The 20,678-nt window shown below is 47.3% G+C and overlaps 1 protein-coding gene across 6 annotated transcripts in view; it reads right to left on the minus strand.

Moving 5' to 3' along the window:
- ICE1 (interactor of little elongation complex ELL subunit 1) overlaps positions 1 to 20,678 on the minus strand; it is a 537,335-nt gene that overhangs the window by 151,084 nt on the left and 365,573 nt on the right. For all 6 annotated transcript variants that reach the window (XM_040353451.1, XM_040353452.1, XM_040353450.1 and 3 more), the window contains 2 exons: positions 19,397 to 19,565; positions 12,710 to 12,870 (listed from right to left, as the gene is read on the minus strand). In XM_040353451.1, the coding sequence (XP_040209385.1) occupies positions 12,710 to 12,870; positions 19,397 to 19,565 (330 nt within the window). The remainder of the gene's footprint in view (positions 1 to 12,709; positions 12,871 to 19,396; positions 19,566 to 20,678) is intronic.

Here is a 20,678-nt window from a genome sequence, read left to right on the forward strand (position 1 = left end):
GTAGCAGACGGTGAAGAGCAAGAAGGGTTCCAAGAAGCGATCGTCATGATCAATCCCACAACTCTGCAAGTTTTGTTTCAAGTTCCCTGTGTTCTGGAGCAATTGCTCTGAAGTTTGATTCCCCCCCTAAGAATGGGCAAAGATTCTGCCCTCTGGTCCTTGTTTGAACAAGCTTATTACATTTTCTGTTTCTCCCCCTGTTTTTTTCGTTTTCTGAATCCCTAACTCCACTTTCATTACCCATCCCTCCATTCCCTTGTGCATGCTGCTTTGACCGCCCTTTGGGGTCTCGTACCTCCTCCATTGTGACGAGGGGTCACCCTGCCCTGTGCGCCCAACGCCATGAAGATGGATGGACTGCGCGCCTGGTCATCTCCGCAAGGTACTTTAATCTTGTTTGCTTCCTGATTGTGTTATGGCTCTGAAAATAGTGTCATTTAACGTTAATGGTCTAAACCACCATGCTAAACGGGCTTCGGTCTGGAGAGAGGCTAAGACTCTCCAGGCAGACATCCTCTATACTCAGGAGACATATTTTTTGGTGGACAGCCCACCCAGGTTCCAGAACAAACATTTCCCCCACATCTTTGTGGCCTCTGCCCCTATTAAGCGCAAGGGAGTTCTGATTGAATCTTTATTGTTGGATTTTTGGTTGGAAAAAAGGATACTTCCTTTTGTTTGTCTTTTCCAAATCCCCAACGCCTGTTACCGACTGGCTTTCTTTCTGAAAAGCATTTTTTACCATGGGGGCCTAGAAAAAATTTCCTTTTATTCTGTTTGGGTTTGATGGGGAATTTTTTTCCCTTTTCAGTAGACCTAGTCAGGGCCTGGTCAAGACCCGTGAGAAAAAAAGAGAACCCTCAAATTGAAGACCACAAAGGCGAGACTTGGAAGCATTGTTACCGTCCCAAGTCTTAACCCATACTGCTCTCTTGGCAGAGTTCACAAGAGCTCCCGTCTTTTCGGTAAATCGCACGGTCTCCAAAGCGGCGTAGGCTAAGAAAGCCACTGCACTACCTATGACCTGTAGAGAATTTAGTATCTCTTTGGACTTAGGGACGCGGGAAACATGGTCCATCAACCTGGAAATCCAAGCATCCGCATTTCTAGCTATGCATGCTGAGGACGGCAAACAAGTATCCTTAAGTAGTAGTGCAAACCGCTCACCTGGACAAATGGACCTGTGGGTGAGCAGCAGGTCAAATGCGCTGTCCCTCTAATGAGGGGGGTATAGGTAAAACGGTGCCTCCTCGGATGGTGCCCTTCTCCAAGCGACTCCTAGGGATGGATGTTCATCCGATATACTCCCACGTGGGATGGTGTCATAAAAGGATATAAAGCAGACACATAATGCTCTCTGTATGTTCAAAATCACAATAAAATGTATTAAAAAGGTAAGGTACTCACAAATAAAGCACTATGTCCTAGTGCATGGAATATAAACGTACATCATTCAAAGGACCAGGTAGGTGGCTGTCCTGACATAAAAACGAAAGCCCCCCGCACGCGTATCGTCCCAAGGCACAGGACTTCTTCAGCGGATAAAGGTCTAGTATGTCAGCTCATTACTTCGATTGATCATCATTTGGACTCATTATTTTACTTGTTTTTAGCGCTGCACTGCTTTTTTTTATGTATTTAGCCTAAGGATTTATTGACCTTCAGTGTTCAGCTGCTTTGTTTTTTGTGTATTCCTTTGCGCAGTCTGCTTCCCTTTATTTACCATGCATGCTGAGGCCAATGCGGGGCTCAATGCTGCCGCATTGGCCTCCCAAGCCCTACGCAAGGAAGTCTCAGTGCGCCGATCCATCAAATCCTTAAGGTTACCTGTGTCCTCAAATAGAGGTCAGACTGCTTGGACACCTGCGCTAGAGAGGCGTCCAATCTAGGTACCTTAACCACTTGCTTACTGGGCACATATACCCCCCTCCTGCCCAGGTGAAATTTCAGCTTTCGGCACTGCGTCGCTTTAACTAACAATTGCGCGGTCGTGTGACGTGGCTCCCAAACAAAATTGACGTCCTTTTTTCCCCACAAGTAGAGCTTTCTTTTGGTGGTATTTGATCGCCTGTGCGGTTTTTATTTTTTGCGCTATAAACAAAAAAGAGCAAATTTTTTTTAAAAAATACAATATTTTTTACTTGTTGCTAAAATAAATATCTAAAAAAAAATTCTCAGTTTAGGCCGATACGTATTTGTCTACATATTTTTGTTAAAAAAAAAAAAAAATCGCAATAATCGACTGGTTTGCGCAAAAGTTATAGCGCCTACAAAATAGGGGACAGAATTATTATTTTTTATTATTTATTTTTTTTACTAGAAATCTGCAATTTTTATTTGGACTGCGACGTTATGGCGGACACATCGGACACTTTTGACACATTTTTGGCGCCATTCACATTTATACTGCGATCAGTGCTATAAATATGAAGGGGTTAACACTAGGGGGTGAGGAAGGGGTTAAATGTATTCCCTGCATTGTGTTCTAACTGTAGGTGGAGGGGGGTGACTGGGGGAGGTGACCGATCTATGTCCCTATGTACAAGGGACACAGATCGGTCTCCTCTCCAGACACAGGACGCTGTCTCTGTGTAAAACGGCAATGAGAGATGATCTCATATGTTTACATATGAGATCATCTCTCATTGGCCTCACAGATCGCATCGCAAACGGCCACTCTGATTGGTCGTTCACGGCAAATTGTAATTGGCTGTGTCCACGGGACACGGCCAACACAGAGTTTCCCTGCTGCGCGCTCTGGAGCGCGCGCAGGGAACGCCATAAGGGGCGGACGTCAATTGACGTCCAGTTGGATTTTCAGGTCCGCGCTGTAGCCGTCATTCGGCTATAGCGCGGGTCTGAAGAAGTTAAAGAATTTATCCTCGACCTCCTCAAAGGGACACCGACGCTTCCAGGTCTTCTACCTTAGAAGCCTCCTCTCGGGATCTCCTTGAGAGACTGATGTACCGGAATGGTTTTCGGCTGGTGCTTCACTAAACCCCGGTACATCCTATCCTGAGCGGATACCTGTTCAGCCGGCATAAACTGCACCGAGGAGAGCTTCCATGTCATCGGCTGAAAAGATGTACTGCCCTGCCCTGGAATACTCCTCCTTCTCTGCCTGACTATCCACTAGACCCTCTTCAGAAAGGGCCCTGATCGGGGGCCTCTGAATCCTCTGAGTCTGATAACAGGGATCCCAGGGACTCCTGGCGGACTCTACCAAGCCGAGAGGAAGAAGAACTCTCCTGAGAGGAGGGCCCCGCAGTGTGGGATTCAGGCTCTCTGGGCTTAAGAGAGGCTTGAAACTGAGAGTGGCAAGCATCTGGGTCTGGACAGAGAGGAAGTCCTTCATAACCTGAGAAGTTTCTTTCCCTGCTAACTTCTGAATACACTTAAAACAGAAGGGCTTGGAGTAATCTGAGGGCAATTTCCCATTACAATAGCCACATTTTTTAACACAGGCAGGATCTTTGGAAGAACGGCTAGCCCCCCCCCCCCCCCCCCCCTGGGCAGTGACGTCTTCTCCTGTAAAGAAAAAATATACACAGGAATGCACAGATGAACACTGTATGAAAGCAAGGGGAAGAGTCAGGGTCCCACCCCCATCCTAGCCCCCGCTGAATGGGTAGACTCTCCCCCAGTGGTCTCATCTCCTCTGCAGCCATGGCCGTAGAAGGCCAGTCCTCGCGCTCCATGTGATCCCGGATGGGGACGCTGGCGCCGTGTGAGGACAGTTCGGGCGCCTCTCTCCCAGGCTGCGGTGCGTCTCCGGTGCTGTCTGTGAGGCCTCTCCTCGGCTGGAGCAAAAAACGCTGATGGTCGCTGCCATCTTGCCGTAGTCGGAAGCGGAAGTGACGCCATCACCCCGCGCCCGAGAGCCTTGCAGACGCCGGGAAGATGGCGCTGGAAGCCAGCAGAGAGGAATCTCCGCATTGGCCTCCGACCAGCCTCAACTGAGACGCGCAAAAGACGCCGGGAAGCCCCGGAGGGGCGCCCATCCCCAGAGCTCACAGGTAGGGGGAAGGGCACGGAGAGAGGAAAATTGGCCCCTGGAGTTCTAGGGTAGCCTCTAGCCTAGGGACCTCCAGTACTCAGGGGCGTTCTTCCAGCTCACTCCAGTGATGCCCCCCTGAGCAGATAGGGATACCCAACAAGAAGGAAGCTTATTCCTACTGGGCCCAGAGGCTTCCCAGGCATGCGGCCCAGCTCCCAGGCCTTAGGTCAGAAAAAATAAACGGTTTTGCTGCGGAGTATTTTAACCTCTTTTTTGATTGTGTTTCCTGTCAGGTGGAGCCAGTGGTCTCTCATTGTGCCGTCCTGGAAGACGACTTGAGAAAAAAATGTTTTTGTGTTATTTTAAATGAGCCTTCTCTGACTAGCAAAAAAAAAAAAATATATAAATATAAATTGCAGCCTCACTATGCCATCACATGCAGCCTCTGTGCCATCAATTTTCGCCACTGTGTCCATCACACGAAGCCACTGTGCCCATCACACGCAGCCACTGTGCCCATCACACGCAGCCACTGTGCCCATCACACTTTAATCATGGTTTTGTTCTTTGTTCTTAATGGTTTTGTTCTTTAATGGTTTTGTTCATTTTGCACACCTACTGTATGTATAAATATATACCTAAATATATACCTATGTTTTGAATTTGAAAAAATAGGATTTTTGTACTCACCGTAAAATCCATTTCTCTGAGTTCATGGATGGACACAGCAGCCTTTGACCTTGGGGTATTATATCCTTCCTTCAAAGAGAGATTAGGCAGAAAACAGCACTTTAAGTGTTAAAACACTTTCCTCAGTACAGCTCCTCCCAGGGGGCGTGGTCCCCTGGGTATAACCCACACTCTGTCTAAGCAGCTCCAGTTCGTAACAAGCAGTACAAACAAAAGGAGGGGTGGGTGCTGTGTCCGTATATGAACTCAGAGAAATGGCTTTTACGGTGATTACAAAAATCCTATTTTCTCTTCCATTCAAGGACGGACACAGCAGCCATTGACCTAAGGGACGTCCCCAAGCAGTGTCAAAAAATTTGAGGGGTGGGAAAACAACACAGCAAACCAAGCTACACCCAAACAAAAACCGGAGTTTCTCAACGGAGGAACTCCAACCTTAAACTGCCGCCTGTAACACCTTGCGGCCGAAGGAGGCATCCGAAAATGCACTCACATCCTGGTCGAATGCGCCGTAACCTGAAAGGGAGGTGCCCGCCCCTTCAGGGCATAGGCCTGAAGCACAACCTGTCTGATCCACCTAGAAATGGTGGCCGACGAGACCGCCAGACCTTTTTTAGGACCATTCACCGACACAAACAGTGAGTCCGACCTCCGGAACGGAGCCGTAGCAGATAAGTACACCCGTAGGGCCCGAACCACATCCAGGGAATACAAGTGGTCTCCTTCGGGTTTTTCGGCCGAGGACACGAGGATGGTAACACAATGTCCTCAATGTGAAAAGCCGAAACGACCTTTGGGAGAAAAGACGACTGCGGCCGCAGCACCACCTTATCCTCATGAATGACCAAGTAGGGAGTCTTGCAGTACAAGGCCGCCAGTTCAGACACCCTTCTGACAGAGGTAATTGCTACCACAAAAACCACCTTCTGAGTCAACAAAGGGAACTTCTTGAAGCACCGAGAGGACTAAACTCAGGTCCCATGGCGGCAGTTGAGGGTGTACAGGAGGGGCCACATGCCGGACCCCCTGCACAAACGTACGCACCAAGGAGTGCGTCGTCAAGGGTCGCTGAAAGTAAACAGCTAGAGCCGGAATCTGACTCTTAACCGTACTCAAGGGGAGAGCCTGATTCATTCCACGCTGTAAGAACAGCAGGATCCGGGACACCACGTATGTACGGGGGTGCCAATTCATCTCTTCACACAGAGATGTAGGCCTTCCACGTACTATGGTAAATCTTTCGTGAAGTAGACTTCCTTGCACGCAGCATGGTAGAGACCACCGAGCCTGACAGGCCCCGGTCCTTCAGTACTTGGCTCTCAACAGCCACGCCGTTAAAGCCAGCGACTGTAAAGCAGGGTGAAAGATCGGACCCTGCGACAGAAGATCTTCTCTCAGGGGTAGATGCCAAGGGACGTCTGCCACCAGACGCACCAGGTCCGCGTACCAGGAGCGGCGCAGCCAATCTGGGGCGATTAGGATTGTTGGAATCCCTTTGGCTTCCACTCTGCGCAGCAGGCGAGGAAGAAGCATCAGAGGAGGGAAGGCGTAAATTAGGCGATCGTGACCCCAAGGTGCCACCAACGCGTCTGACACATCCGCCCACGGGTCCTTCGACCTGGCCACGAACCGTGGCACCTTCCGATTGTGACGGGACGCTAGAAGGTCCACGTCTGGAGTGCCCCACTTTTGGCACAGACTCTGAAACACCTCCAGGTGGAGTGACCACTCTCCTTGGTCTAGTGTTTGGTGACTTAGGTAGTCGGCTTGCCAATTCTGTACTCCAGGAATGTACATGGCCGACAGAGCCGGAACGGACCTTTTAGCCCACCGAAGGATGTGCGCGACCTCCATCGCTGCAGCTGAGCTCCGTGTGCCTCCCTGATGATTGACGTACGCCACGGCTGTGGCGTTGTCGGACTGGATCCTGACCGGTCAGTCCTGCAGCTCCAGGGACCACCTGGCAAGGCACAACTTGATTGCTCGGAGCTCCAGTACATTGATTGGAAGGCGGGACTCCTCCTGAGTCCAGCGCTCCTGGGCCGACTGAGTGCCCTAAACGCCCCCCCAACCGGAGAGGCTGGCATCCATCGTGACCACTGTCCAATGGCACGGCAGAAACTACTTCCCGGTCCGAAGCACCGGAGACATCAGCCACCACACCAGGGAGGACTTGACCAGTTGACTCATCTGAATCTGGTAATCCAGGGATGAAGGGAGCTTGTCCCAACGTGACAGAATTTCCTTCTGCAGCACCCGGGTGTGGAATTGGGCATACGGAATTGCCTTCGAAAGAGGCCACCATCAGACCCAGAACCCTCATGCAGAATCGAAGAGATGACCACTTCTGGGTCGACAACTGCTGCACCGCAGAGCGCAGTGTCTGAAGTATCTCTGTTGGGAGAAAAACTCTCGCCTCCGTGGAATCCAGGACTAACCCCAGGTATTCCAGTCGCTGAGACGGAACCAACACTGACTTCTGGATATTCAGAAGCCAGCCGAACTCTCGGAGAGTCTGACACGTGATAGACACGTCCTCTTCTAATTCTGAGCTTGAGGAAGCTCTCAGGAGAAGGTCGTCCAGATATCCTACGATATCGATCCCGCGCTGCCTCAGCAGGGCTAGGATCGGGACGTGCACCTTGGTGAAAACCTGTGGTGCCGAGGCCAGGCCGAACAGGAGGGCCACAAATTGAAAATGGTCCTCCCCAATCGCAAAGCGCAGAAACCTCTGGTGCTTTGTGCATATGGGAACATGTAGGTATGCGTCCATGATATCCAAGGATGCCATAAAGTCCCCCTGTTGGAGCGCTGCCACTACCCAGCAAATCGACTCCATCCTGAATTTTTGCACTTTGACAAAACAATTGAGGGCCTTGAGGTCCAGGATTGGACAGACCCCTTCCTTCTTGGGAACTACAAACAGATTGGAGTAAAACCCCTGAAACCGTTCCATCAAGGGAACTGGCACAATCACTCCCCTGACCAGAAGATCCTGGACAGCCCCTGACAGATCCTTCCGGCGATCCAGAAAAAGCTGGAGGATGGAAGGAAAAAAATCTGTTTGGTGGACAAGAGAGAAATTCTATCTTGTACCCCGAGGAAACTACTTCGCAAACCCAACGGTCGGAAAGAAGACACCTCCATCGATCCGCGAATTTGCGAAGCCGCCCCCCCCCCACCCGAGACACGGGCAGACCTTCATGCGGAAGCAGGTTTGTCCGCAGGCTTGTTAGGCTTGCGGTACCAGGTGCACTTCTGCCCTGCAGCGGGGGTCTTAGCACCTTAAAAACTTTTTCCTGCCGCACTGGGCGGGCGAAAAAAATGCTTGGGGGTAGCAAAGGAGGGCCCTTGCTTACGGCGAGGCTCCTTGCCCTTCCCAGACTGTGGGAGCAGTGTGCTCTTACCACCTGTGGCATCTTTAATGTCATCCAGGGACGCCCCAAAAAGCCGTTCATCCTTAAAGGGTAAATCCACCAAGGCCTTCTTAGAGGACTGGTCCGCAGACCAACACTTCAGCCACACAAGGCGATGTAGTACCACCGCGGAGGCCCTGGAGAGCAAAGGGAGTGTATCCAGGGCCAACTCACAGATGAACTTCAGACCCTGAACCAACTGTTCAGCCAGATCCACACAGGTCTCGGAAGCACTCTGCGCCTCCAGCTCCTGTAGCAAGAACTTTGCCCGTTCGGTATAGCGAGCGTGCTGACGCAGGACGTGTTGTGTAGAGTGGACGGGCGTTTGTTCCGAGCCGGCCGGCTTCTCTCTGTTTTTATTCCCATTTACTCTGTAAGTGCAACCTTTTTATTATTAAACGCAATATTTGAACTTACTTCACTATGTGGGCTCTATCACTCCCTTTATGTACTCACTGAATACGGAGAACACGTAGGACTATCATCACAGCCCAGGAATCAAAGGCCCAGGCTAGGGTTTTAGCCACTTGCTGTTGTTCTTATTCGTTCTGGTAAGCCTCCTATATATAGGGTGCTGGTGATGGTGGTACTAAAAGTCACTTTTTTTCTACATGTGTGCTGATCAAACGTACTTCACCATTGCAATATTTTTCCTATGATATGGCTCATTAATCCGGCTTCCGGTGGAGACTTCAAGAATCCTCTCCCTTTTCCATCTTCCCCTGTGAGGACTACTTTAAAGGCCCTGACTGGGGTTTGCAGTCGCAAGCACATACTGCTTGCCATCTGGTAAGCCTCCCAATTTTTTACTGGTTCCAGGTGTTTTTTTCTATACTTGTTTTTCAACACTGCCACTCCTATATGAACTTTATTTCGGTGGATGTATTGGGACTGCAACCATTTTCTTTTTTAATATCACATCAAATCTAGATATTGGCTTCAGAACTGTATATTTTTCAATTATTGTTTAGATTTATTATTTTTAGCGCAACAACCTTTTTTCCTCTGTTCTATGCTGTTGTGTTTTGTATTGACACTTCGCTGTTGCAGCTCTATTAGCAATTTATTGTTAGTGTTTTTTTAATATTTCTTAGCGCGGTTTTTTTCTTTCTTCGTTCGGTATAGTGTCTGCGACACCAGAGTCCCGGCCAAAACCGGTCTTACTGCCGAACCCACAACTGTGAACATGGAGCGGACCACAGCCTCCACTCTCCTGTCTGTGGGGTCCTTAAAGGCAGGAGCCCCTTCCACAGGCAACGTGGTGGATTTGCTCAATCTGGACACGGGAGGGTCCACTGACGGAGGAGAGACCCACTTTTTTAAAAAGTCCTCCTCAAAGGGATAACGGGTCGCAAAGTATTTAGGAACAGCAAAAACTTTCTGCGGCGTATCCCATTTCTTGTATAACAATTTGTCCAAATATGGAACACAAGGAAACACTCTTGCGGTGCGGGGTGGCTTGCGGAACCCAAAAGGGACCGGCACATCCGATGCCTCCGCCAAATCCTCAAGTTTCTGAGTATCCCACACCGCAGAGATAAGAGCTCCAACAAATTCCTTATCATGCACTGACCCTGAAGCAGAGTCATCCTCACTGTCCGCGTCGGTTAAGCCCGCATCACATGACATGACAGAACCAGAGCCAGACGCAATAGCAGGGCCTGATTCTGTGTCAGAGACATCCCCAGAAGCAGGCTCAGGGAGAGGGCGCTTTTTATCCCCCTTCTGGTCGCTTCAATCCTGGCGAGAAACGCCTCAAGGACTGCCGTCATAGCCTCTACAGAGGTGGCAGGGGCAGGGGCATTAAGGGTTAACTCAGGCATTGCTGGGGTAGAAGCTCCTGGTTCAGGCTCCATGTTGCCCCCACCGCTATGCCTCCCTAGCACTGCAAGGCAGAAAAACACACCGGTCACCTCCCGGCTGCAAAACAGAAGGCAGGGGACCCCCAGGGAAATACCCCCAGGGAAATCACCACCCCACCCGGTTGCAGTGTGAGCTGAAGCGCTGAGAAGTGCTGGCTGCGCTGCGCTGTCCCTTCAGGCACTAGAGGCCAAGACTTTTCCAAGATGGCTGCCGTCTGAGGTAAAAAACACAATGCGGGCTACAAGAAAATGGCCGCCGAACTATGCAAACCGCATCCGCGGCAAAATGGCAGCCATACGCAGTTTAAAAACACAGTGACACGGCAAAAACACACGGCCAGCACACACAGCAACTCCCCAAACACAAAAAAAACACAGCACCCCACAGCACATGGTCCCCGGTAGCGATAGAACCCCAGGAGGGCCCCCCTTCCAGCCGCCACCCAGTATGGGGAAGGAGAGGAAGGGAGAGAGGAAAGCAGGGCAGACCCTCATTCGACCTCCCCAGGGAAGCACCAGCCATACCACCTTGCCAGGGCAAGGGGCCTATTTACCCGTCCTGCGACCACCGGCTGGAGGCATTCCAGACAGAACCAACGTCCGCTAAACGGCATGGCTGTCGGCCAGACACACTGTGACAAGGCCATAGAGACCGGTCATATGTGTGCCCTGGAACACGTAGTTCCCCGGCCACCCCTGGAGCAATGGAGAATGTCGTGGACGACCCAGAGCTGAGCTGAGGGCCGGCATACGCTCGATGGCCGAACATGGGGGGACTACAAGAGTCAAGACCCAGCCTGTCACCCAGTCAGCAGTTGATAGTAGAATCTCAGGATTCAAAAATGCAGGAACAAAACAAAATAAAAGCGAAAAAAATCGCAAAAGAAATCCAGAGTACAGGGACTCCAGAAGGCCATGTCTCTCCTGACGTTAGGCAGAAAAAAAAACTGGAGCTGCTGAGGCAGAGTGTGGGTTATACCTAGGGGACCACGCCCCCTGGGAGTAGCAGTACTGAGGAAAGTGTTTTAACACTTAAAGTGCTGTTTTCTGCCTAATCTCTCCTGGAAGGAAGGATTTAATACCCTAAGGTCAAAGGCTGCTGTGTCCGTCCATGAACGGAAGAGAAAATCATATTTTATTTTTCCAATTAAGAAGGGTTCGGTGAATGCGCATATGAAACTGGTGGGGTTCAGTACCTCCAACAAGGTTAAGAACCACTGCTCTATATCTTTAACCTGTGGCTGAAGTCCTTTTACAGGGGTGGACCGATTAGGTCCACCTGTCCGTTTTCCTAGGAGGACCCGATCAGAACATCCATTGCCCTCTATGGAGCGGCGAGTGTCAACGGATATGTGTCCGTTGACACCCATCGACATCCAATCCAATCCTATCTACTAAAAACAGGCGGATGGGGATACATTCCCATCTATCTGGTAGATCGCATAGGATGAGTCAGGTGAAAATAGACAGGCGGTCCGTTTAAATATGACCACCTATAGAGGAGAGCGGGCTGAGTCTGTGTCTATAAGCAGAGCAGACACGGACCAGCCATCCGCCTGGGACCTTACGCTGGCCATACATTATACAATGTTCTTATTCAATTTCCTTCAGATTACCCTTAAACTATATAGTCCAAGAGCCTGCCTGATTGCATACAAATTGAATTTTTTTTAGGTTTGACCTCATATTATATAGTTTTGGTACAAGGAAAATTGTACAATAATATTTTAATATTTTATGATGTATGGCCAGCTTTAGTCTCTGAAGTAGTTTAACCACTTCAGCCCCAGAAGGATTTACCCACTTCCAGACCAGGCCACTTTCTGCGATTTGGCACTGCGTCGCTTCAACTAACAATTGCGCGGTTGTGCGATATACCCCAAACAAAATTGATGTCATTTTTTTCCCACAAATAGAGCTTTCTTTTGGTGGTATTTGATCATCTCTGCAAAAAAAAAAAGAACATTTTGAAAAAAAAACAAAAAACACAATTTTTTACTTTTTGCTATAATAAATATCCCCTCCTCCCAAAAAAAAAAATTCTTCCTCAGTTTAGGTCAATATGTATTCTGTTATGGTGTCTACAAAATGGGGGACAGATTTATGGCATTTGACAGTGCTATAAAAATGCACTTATTACTGTATAAATTAAAACTGGCAGGGAAGGGGTTAACACCAGGGGCGATCAAATGTTTAAATGTTCCCTAGGGAGGTGCTTTCTAACTGTGGAGGGAGTGGACTGACGGAGTACAGAGAGATCACTGTTCCTAATCACTAGGAACAGGCTGAACTCCCCTGACAGAACGGGGATCTGCCTGTTTACACTGGCAGATCCCCGTTCTGCCTCTGTGGAGCGATCACAGGTGGCCGGCTGACAGAGTCCCCGGGACCCGATGATTTGTTTCCCCCGCTAGAGAATGGCGTGTGCCCACAGATCGCCATGTACATGCCCGTCGTACACCTATGGCTATTCGCGCAGCCGCGCCAACCTGCCACAGTATGACTGCGGCAGCTAATCGTCAAAAAATATTTTGATATACTGTACATGGAAAAATATACAGTGCGTTTGCCTCATACTAACACTATATATCCATCTAAGTATGATGTAAGCAAGTATTTGACATTTTGCACAGTAGAGAAGAAAAGCGGGGGATCACTGATGCAGTTGGCCAGCTTGAACACACAGTGCAGTATATGTGAAACAAGAATCTGTTTTTAAGGAAAAGCATGAACAACTGACTTGCCTTTCCCCAGTTAAGGTAGGCACTCAGACAAGAGCCAACATCATCCTCTGCCAAGTTATTCAATACAGCCTGTATTGCTTTACTGACAACTCCATATGTAGAAAAGATATCATTCCATGAGCTCACAATGAACAGTAGCAATCTGTCAGGGTCTGGAAAATCTAAACAAGGAAACAAATAGAAAATTAATCAATTATTTAAACATGTTCATCTTTCACAACAGCCACATATGACTAAGAATACAGTTTAAGGGTCTAATGACACCTCTGCACTTTAGCAGTGTTCTTAAAGCGGAGGTCCACACTCTGGTGTCACGAGTCGCGCATGCGCAGTAGGGAACCAGGTTGTGAAGCCGCAAGCCTTCATTTCCCGATTCCCTTACCAAAGATGGCGGTGGCGCCCTGGACAGGCAAGTGTCCTTATTTTAAAAGTCAGCAGCTGCAGTATTTGTAGCTGCTGACTTAAAAAAAAAAAAAAAAAAAAAAATTGGGCGGACCTCCGCTTTAACCTCACCTTGCAAAAAGAGAAATAGCAACTTCAATAGCAAGGAACTACTACAATGAACAAAATACATATATTAACCACTTTGTCTCCAGCACCCATACGCACCTTATGGATCAGATACATTTTTTACATTTCTTACAAGGGCCCGCTGATTCAGTAAATTTGTCATTACTCACCATATTAAAGCGGGGGTTCACCCTATTAAAAAAAAAAAAAAAAAAAAATGTTTTTATTCTACCATTACATTCGGCATCGTAGCGCGAGCTACAGTATGCCGGTCTTACATTTTTTATCCCCGTACTCACTGTGCTATGGCTCATTGAAGATTCCGGGGAATGGGCGTTCCTATGGTGAGAGAAGGTGATTGACGGCCGGCCCTGGCACGTCACGCTTCTCCGGAAATAGCCGAAATAGGCTTGGCTCTTCACGGCGCCTGTGCGCAGGCGCCGTGAAGAGCCGAGACCTACTCCGGCTGTCTTCGGGGAGCGTGACGTGCCAGAGCCGGCCGTCAATCATCCTCCCTCTCCATAGGCACGCCCATTCCCCGCGGGAGTCGGATTCTTCAATGATCGATAGCACAGTGAGTACGGGGATTAAAAATTTAAGACCAGCATACCGTAGCTCGCGCTACGATGCCGAATGTAATGGTATAATGATGTGAAGGAGGGTGAACCACCGCTTTAAAATAACACATATCTTTATTTTGGGACAGGAAGACTTTTTTGACATGGTACTTCTAATCAGACCAGCATTCATTCTAGGTGTTATTTTACATTTAAAAAGGGTAATCATTTGTTTCTCATAAAACGAAAAAAAAAAAATATATATATATATTTTAATATCAGCAAAATGTAATACCTAAAGCAGCTGTTCTGAAACTGTTCTGGCTCTTTAGGAAGTTCCTAGAGGTTATTTTAGTGGTGACTATCTATTTGACAGTGCCTTAATAGTTTCGGTGCCAGTACCACACGGTAGAGCCAGTTGAAGGGCACCAATGATTATTTAGTATTCTGCCCACCAGTATAAGGGAGACCTTCTTTCCACAGGTCACCAATGTAAGTGGCATTTTCCCACTGACCCCTCTCCCCACACAACCAATGAATTGGTTTTAGCAGGGGTTACCCCAGTAGTATTTCAAAATTTTATCTGGGGTAAAAAGGTTGAGAACAGCTGACCTAAAGGAGGAAGGGCAAGGAGGAGTTAATTAGGGCTGATTAGTACTGTCACTGCAATCAGATGCTGTTAGTTTTCAGAGCTGAATGACAGTCAGCAGCACTCAACTCATTTGCTCTGTGCCAAGGCTGTGATGGACCCACACAAACACTGTAAATGGTAACCATTTATATTACAAAAATGACCCAGGGTCAGGAATAACATCCATTATTGCATTCGAGAAGAGGATGAACCTGTGATGTCATTTTCCAAAAGACCTTGAATTAAATATGCACGCACGCACAATGTATAAATAGGAATTACCAGTAATTGATAAAAAAACAAAAACAAAAAAAACACCTTATTGAGGAAGAACATTTGTTGATACACTCTGCAATCTAACATACATGGTTAACCACTTGGTAACCGCCCCATAGACAATATACGTCTACAGGGCGGGTGGTTAACTCTAGGAGGGCGTCAATGTACGTCCTCCCAGAGTCCGTCTCCCGCGCGTCCCCTGGGGCGCGCACACGGGAACATTCGTGACCGCCGGGTCCAGAGGACCCGGCCGATCACGAATCGCGGTAAACGGCCGCTGATAGCGGCCGTTTACCACGTGATCGCTCCGTCCAATGGCGGAGCGATCACATGTAAACAAACCGGCGTCTTTTGATGACGCCGGTTCCTCCCTCCTCTCTCTGTACCGAGCGGTACAGTGTGAGAGGGGGGAGCGCGGGTGTCAGCAGCGCTGTGGATGGATCTGTGACTATTGCAGTCACAGATCCATCCATCCCTGCTCAGCCATCCCTGAAACCCCCTGCAATACTGTGCAATACCCCCCCTACAATACTCTGCATACCCCCTACAATACTCTGCAATACCCCCCCTGCGCAATACTCTGCATACCCCCGGCAATACTCTGCATACCCCCCTGCGCAATACTCTGCATACCCCCCTGCGCAATACTCTGCATACCCCCCTGCGCAATACTCTGCATACCCCCCTGCGCAATACTCTGCATACCCCCCTGCGCAATACTCTGCATACCCCCCTGCGCAATACTCTGCATACCCCCTGCGCAATACTCTGCATACCCCCCTGCGCAATACTCTGCATACCCCCCTGCGCAATACTGTGCATACCCCCCTGCGCAATACTCTGCATACCCCCCCCCCTGCGAAATACTCTGCATACCCCCCCCCCTGCGAAATACTCTGCATACCCCCCCCTGCGAAATACTCTGCATACTCCCCCCTGCGAAATACTCTGCATACCCCCCCCTGCGAAATACTCTGCATACCCCCCCCTGCGCAATACTCTGCATACCCCCCCCTGCGCAATACTCTGCATACCCCCCTGCGCAATACTCTGCATACCCCCCTGCGCAATACTCTGCATACCCCCCTGCGCAATACTCTGCATACCCCCCTGCGCAATACTCTGCATACCCCCCTGCGCAATACTCTGCATACCCCCCTGCGCAATACTCTGCATACCCCCCTGCGCAATACTCTGCATACCACCCCCTGCGCAATACTCTGCATACCCCCCCTGCGCAATACTCTGCATACCCCCCTGCGCAATACTCTGCATTACTCCCCGGCAATACTTTGCATTACTCCCCGGCAATACTCTGCATTACTCCCCTGCACAATTACTCTGCAATACCCCCCGCACCAATACTCTGCAATACCCCCCGCACCAATACTCTGCAATACCCCCGCACCAATACTCTGCAATACCCCCGCACCAATACTCTGCAATACCCCCGCACCAATACTCTGCAATACCCCCGCACCAATACTCTGCAATACCCCGGCTAATACTCTGCAATACCCCGGCTAATACTCTGCAGTACCCAGAAAATACTCTGGGGAAAAAATGCGTTTTAACCACTTCCCGCCCGCCGGCCGTCATGACGTCCTTGACTTTGTGCGGGGATATCTGAATGATGCCTGCAGCTACAGGCATCATTCAGATATCATTTTTTTCAGCCGGCGATTCCCTACACCATAAGAACGATCATGGCCGCTGTTCCGCCTCTTGATTGTTCTTACGGGAGGCGAAAGGGGACGTCTCCCCTCCCTTCTCCCTCCGGTGCCTCTTCTGACTCACCGCTACGATCGAAACCAGGATCGTTTTATTTTTTTTAATTTTTTTTCAGGCTTCCCAGCCTAGAGGTGAGATGTGGGGTCTTATTGACCCCACATCTCACTGTAAAGAGGACCTGTCATGCTATATTCCTATTACAAGGGATGTTTACATTCCTTGTAATAGGAATAAAAGTGATCAAAACATTTATTTTTGGGGAAAAACGTATCAAACTAAAATAAATAAAGTGAAATGAACAATAAAAATATATTTTTTTTTAAAGCGCCCCTGTTCCTGCGTGCTCGTATACAGAAGCGACCGCACACGCAAGTCCCGCCCACATATGAAAACGGTGTTCAAACCACACATGTGAGGTATCGCTGCGAACGTTGGAGCAATACTTTTGGCCCTAGAGCTCTTCTCCAACTAAAAAGATGTAACCAGTAAAAATATTTAAAGCGTCGCCTATGGGGATTTTTAAGTAGCGAAGTTTGCCGCCATTCCACAAGCGTGTGCAATTTTGAAGGGTGACATGTTGGGTATCTATTGACTCGGCGTAACTTCATCTTTCATATTATGCAAAAACATTGGGCTAACTTTAATGTTTTTTTTTTTTTAAAAGCACAAAACCGTTTTATTTCCAAAAAAACACATTCGAACAATTGCTGCGAAAATAACGTGCGCGATAAAAAGTTGCAACGACCGCCATTGTATTCTCTAGGGTTTTTGCTAAAAAAGCATATATAATGTTTTGGGGTTCTATGTAATTTTCTAGCAAATAAATGATGATTTTTACATGTAGGAGAGGAATGTCAGAATTGGTCTGGGTGTTCCAGAACGCCTGATGGTGCTCCCTGCATGTCGGGCCTCTGTATGTGGCCACGCTGTGTAAAAGTCTCACACATTTGGTATCGGCATACTCGGGAGGAATAGCAGAATGTGTTTTGGGGTGTAATTAGTGTTATGCATATGCTGTGTGTGAGAAATAACCGGCGAATATGAACATTTTGTTAAAAAAAAAAAAAAAAAAAAAAAAAAAAAATCTTGATTTTGCAAAGAATTGTGGGAAAAAATTACTACTTCTAAAAACTCACCATGCCTCTTTCTAAATACCTTGGAATGTCTTCTTTCCAAAAAGGGGTCATTTGGGGGGTATTTGTACTTTTCTGGCTTGTTAGGGTCTCAAGAAATGAGAGAGGCTGTCAGTACATCAGATGTGATCAAATTGATCAATTTTCAGTAATTGGTACCATAGCTTGTAGACCCTATAACTTTCACCCAGACTAAATAATAACCCAATTTTTTTTTTTTTTTTTACCAAAGATATGTAGCAGTATACATTTTAGGCCAAATTTATGAAAAAAAAATACTTTTTTGCAAAATGTTATAATAGAAATGAAGAAAAATTCTTTTTTTTTACAAAATTTTCTTTCTTTTTTCATTTATAGCGGAAAAAATAAAAACCGCAGAGGTGATCAAATACCACCAAAAGAAAGCTCTATTTGTGGGAAAAAAAGGACAAAAATTTCATTTGGTTACAGTGTTGTATGACTGAGTTATTGTCATTCAAAATGTGAGAGCACCAAAAGCTGAAAATTGGTCTGGTTATTAAGGGTGTTTAAGTGCCCAGTTGTCAAGTGGTTAAACCCCCCCCCCCCTTATCTTCTTCTGTAGTACAATACATTTCTGATGAGGTTGCTAGCTGTTCCTATTGCACATGTCTCTAGACATGGCCTAAAGTACGGTGCTTTAGAAGCTGCCAGCAGGTTCACTGGCATCAGCATAGATAAGAACATATGTCAACAGTACACCCTGGATACATAATCAATATTTTAAATGCTTATTTAAAAATACTCACATCACAAAAAGTGCAGATGCAATGTTTTAATGCCACACAGGATCTTACATTCCCAATGAAGAGGTCCTGTGTGCCCTTGAAATCTTGCACCTACACTTTTTGTGATGTTATCACTTTAACCAGTTTCCGCCCAGCCTACAGTCAAATGATGGCTTTGTCGTTCCATGTGAAAGTCATATGACATACCACTGGAATGGGCCATGCTGCAGTGCGAACTGTCAACGGTTGCGTCTGCCATTTACGGGTGGACGTTCCTTTAGAGCGCATGTGCCCATGACGTCATTGGTTGCATACATAGTAAATATCTTCTAAATGTTGCACATTTAGGAGATATTTACAGTACATATTAGGTAAGCCTTTTTATAGGCTTACTTAAAAGTACAAGTCAGGGATGGAAGTATACTTCCACTTTAAAGCGGGGGTTCACCCTAAAAAAAAAATATTTTTTTTCTAGCATGCCATCAAGCATACTAGCGCGAGCTACAGTATGCCTTTATTTTATTTTTTAGCGCTGTACTCACAGTTTAATGCCGTAGTGAAGTTTCAGACTCCCCGTGGGTAATGGGCGTTCCTATGCAGAGGGAAGATGATTGACGGCCGGCTATGGCGGGTCACGCTTCCCGAAAATAGCCGAAATAGGACTTGGCTCTTCACGGCGCCTGCGTAGTCAGCTCCTAGTCTGTGCGCAGGCGCCGTGAAGAGCCGAGACCTACACCAGCTATTTTCGGGAAGCGTGATGAGCCATAGCCGGCCATCAATCATCTTCCCTCTGCATAGGAACGCCCATTCCCCGCGGGGAGTCTGAAACTTCACTACGGCATTAAACTGAGTACAGCGCCAAAAAATAAAATAAAGGCATACTGTAGCTCATGCTAGTATGCTGGATTTAATGGTAGAAACTGGTTTCTTAGGGTGAACCACCGCTTTAAGATTCAATCTGCAAAACAACAGCCAGTTATTCCTTCAGAGCAAAAACAGGTAAGAATTGGCAACAAAATATGTTAAAATCCATGCAATGTACATTGATCACCCCAGACAGAATTGTTACTCTTTAAATAAAAAAAAACATACAACTGTACCTTCTTTAAGTATGCTATAACAGAGAATCCGTGCTCTTTCAATATTTCCGAGCTGACGACACAATCCCACATAAACCCTGCAAAGGGCCTGAAGATATGTTGGGGCTATTGATCTCTTTCCAGTTCTGATTTTATTTAAAACAACTTGAAGAAAACGATCTGCTAAACTCTACATGCACAGAGGGATGAAAAAAAGAAAGAAAATTTACAATGTAGAAAATTAAAATATCCAAGCCACCTAACCTCAGCTAACCAGTCTCTTTTTGGGTCTCACAACAAATGTCTCCTAAGGACACTATAAAGGAGAAGTATGGCCAAAACTTTTTTAGCTGCACTTCTCTTATGGATCATAGGGGTGCAGTTCGTTCTGCACTCCTGTGACCCGTTTTCAGCAGACAGTGGTCTTTAGCTTTGACGTCACAGAGAGCTGATCCTGAATAGAACCGGATCATACGGTCGGGATCCATCCAGATGCCTGGACAATCAGCTAGCTCAGACTCTCAGCTAACCAATTTTAAGGATATTTTCAAACTAATGTTGACGGTTTGGTTAAGGTATTTCCCATTTGATGTGCTCATGAGGACATTATTCAAGTTATATTATTTCAGATGGCAACGTGAAAAAAAAAAAAAAAAAAAAAAAAAAAAGGAGGATGCAAAGTGCCTCGTCCCTACTGGCCAATTTAGTAAAGTGGAATTTACTCCCTTTAATTTCATGGCTGAGCAACTCAGAACATGCAGAGAGGACCTCAGAAAATCACTCTAGATGGAACATAAAAATATCTCGCCCTTCAGTTACATCAATGCCAAACTAAAATTAAATTGGCCAGCTTTTTCCACCATACTACTAACAAGCCTGTTGCTCTTTTTGTACGACTTATACTGCAGATTATTTTCTCTGTGAGTTATCTTCATCCATAGGGAGCAACCTCCATTTCCCCAACAACTTCAGGCAGTCATCCAGTGTATGGATCCTGTAGGAAACAACATTACGATCAACGATCAATTTGGTGGGGAAACCCCATCTATACTTGAGATTATGATTATGGAGTATCTTAGTAATGGAATTCAGGTTTTTCTGTGCCAATAAAAGTTGCTTGTGAAAGTAGAAAAAAAATACCTGCATATGGATCAGGTAGTGGGACACGTTGTCGTGCGCTCTGCATCAGGAGATCTTTAATATGATAGAAATGAATTCTCGCAAAAACATCTCTCTGGAGTTTTTCTGGTATATGCAAAGGTTTTGGCAATTGATGAGCCCTGTCAATTGTCAGCTCCTGATG

The sequence above is a fragment of the Rana temporaria genome, chromosome 5 (genome assembly GCF_905171775.1).
Source record: "Rana temporaria chromosome 5, aRanTem1.1, whole genome shotgun sequence".
In the NCBI taxonomy this organism is placed as follows: Eukaryota; Metazoa; Chordata; class Amphibia; order Anura; family Ranidae; genus Rana; species Rana temporaria.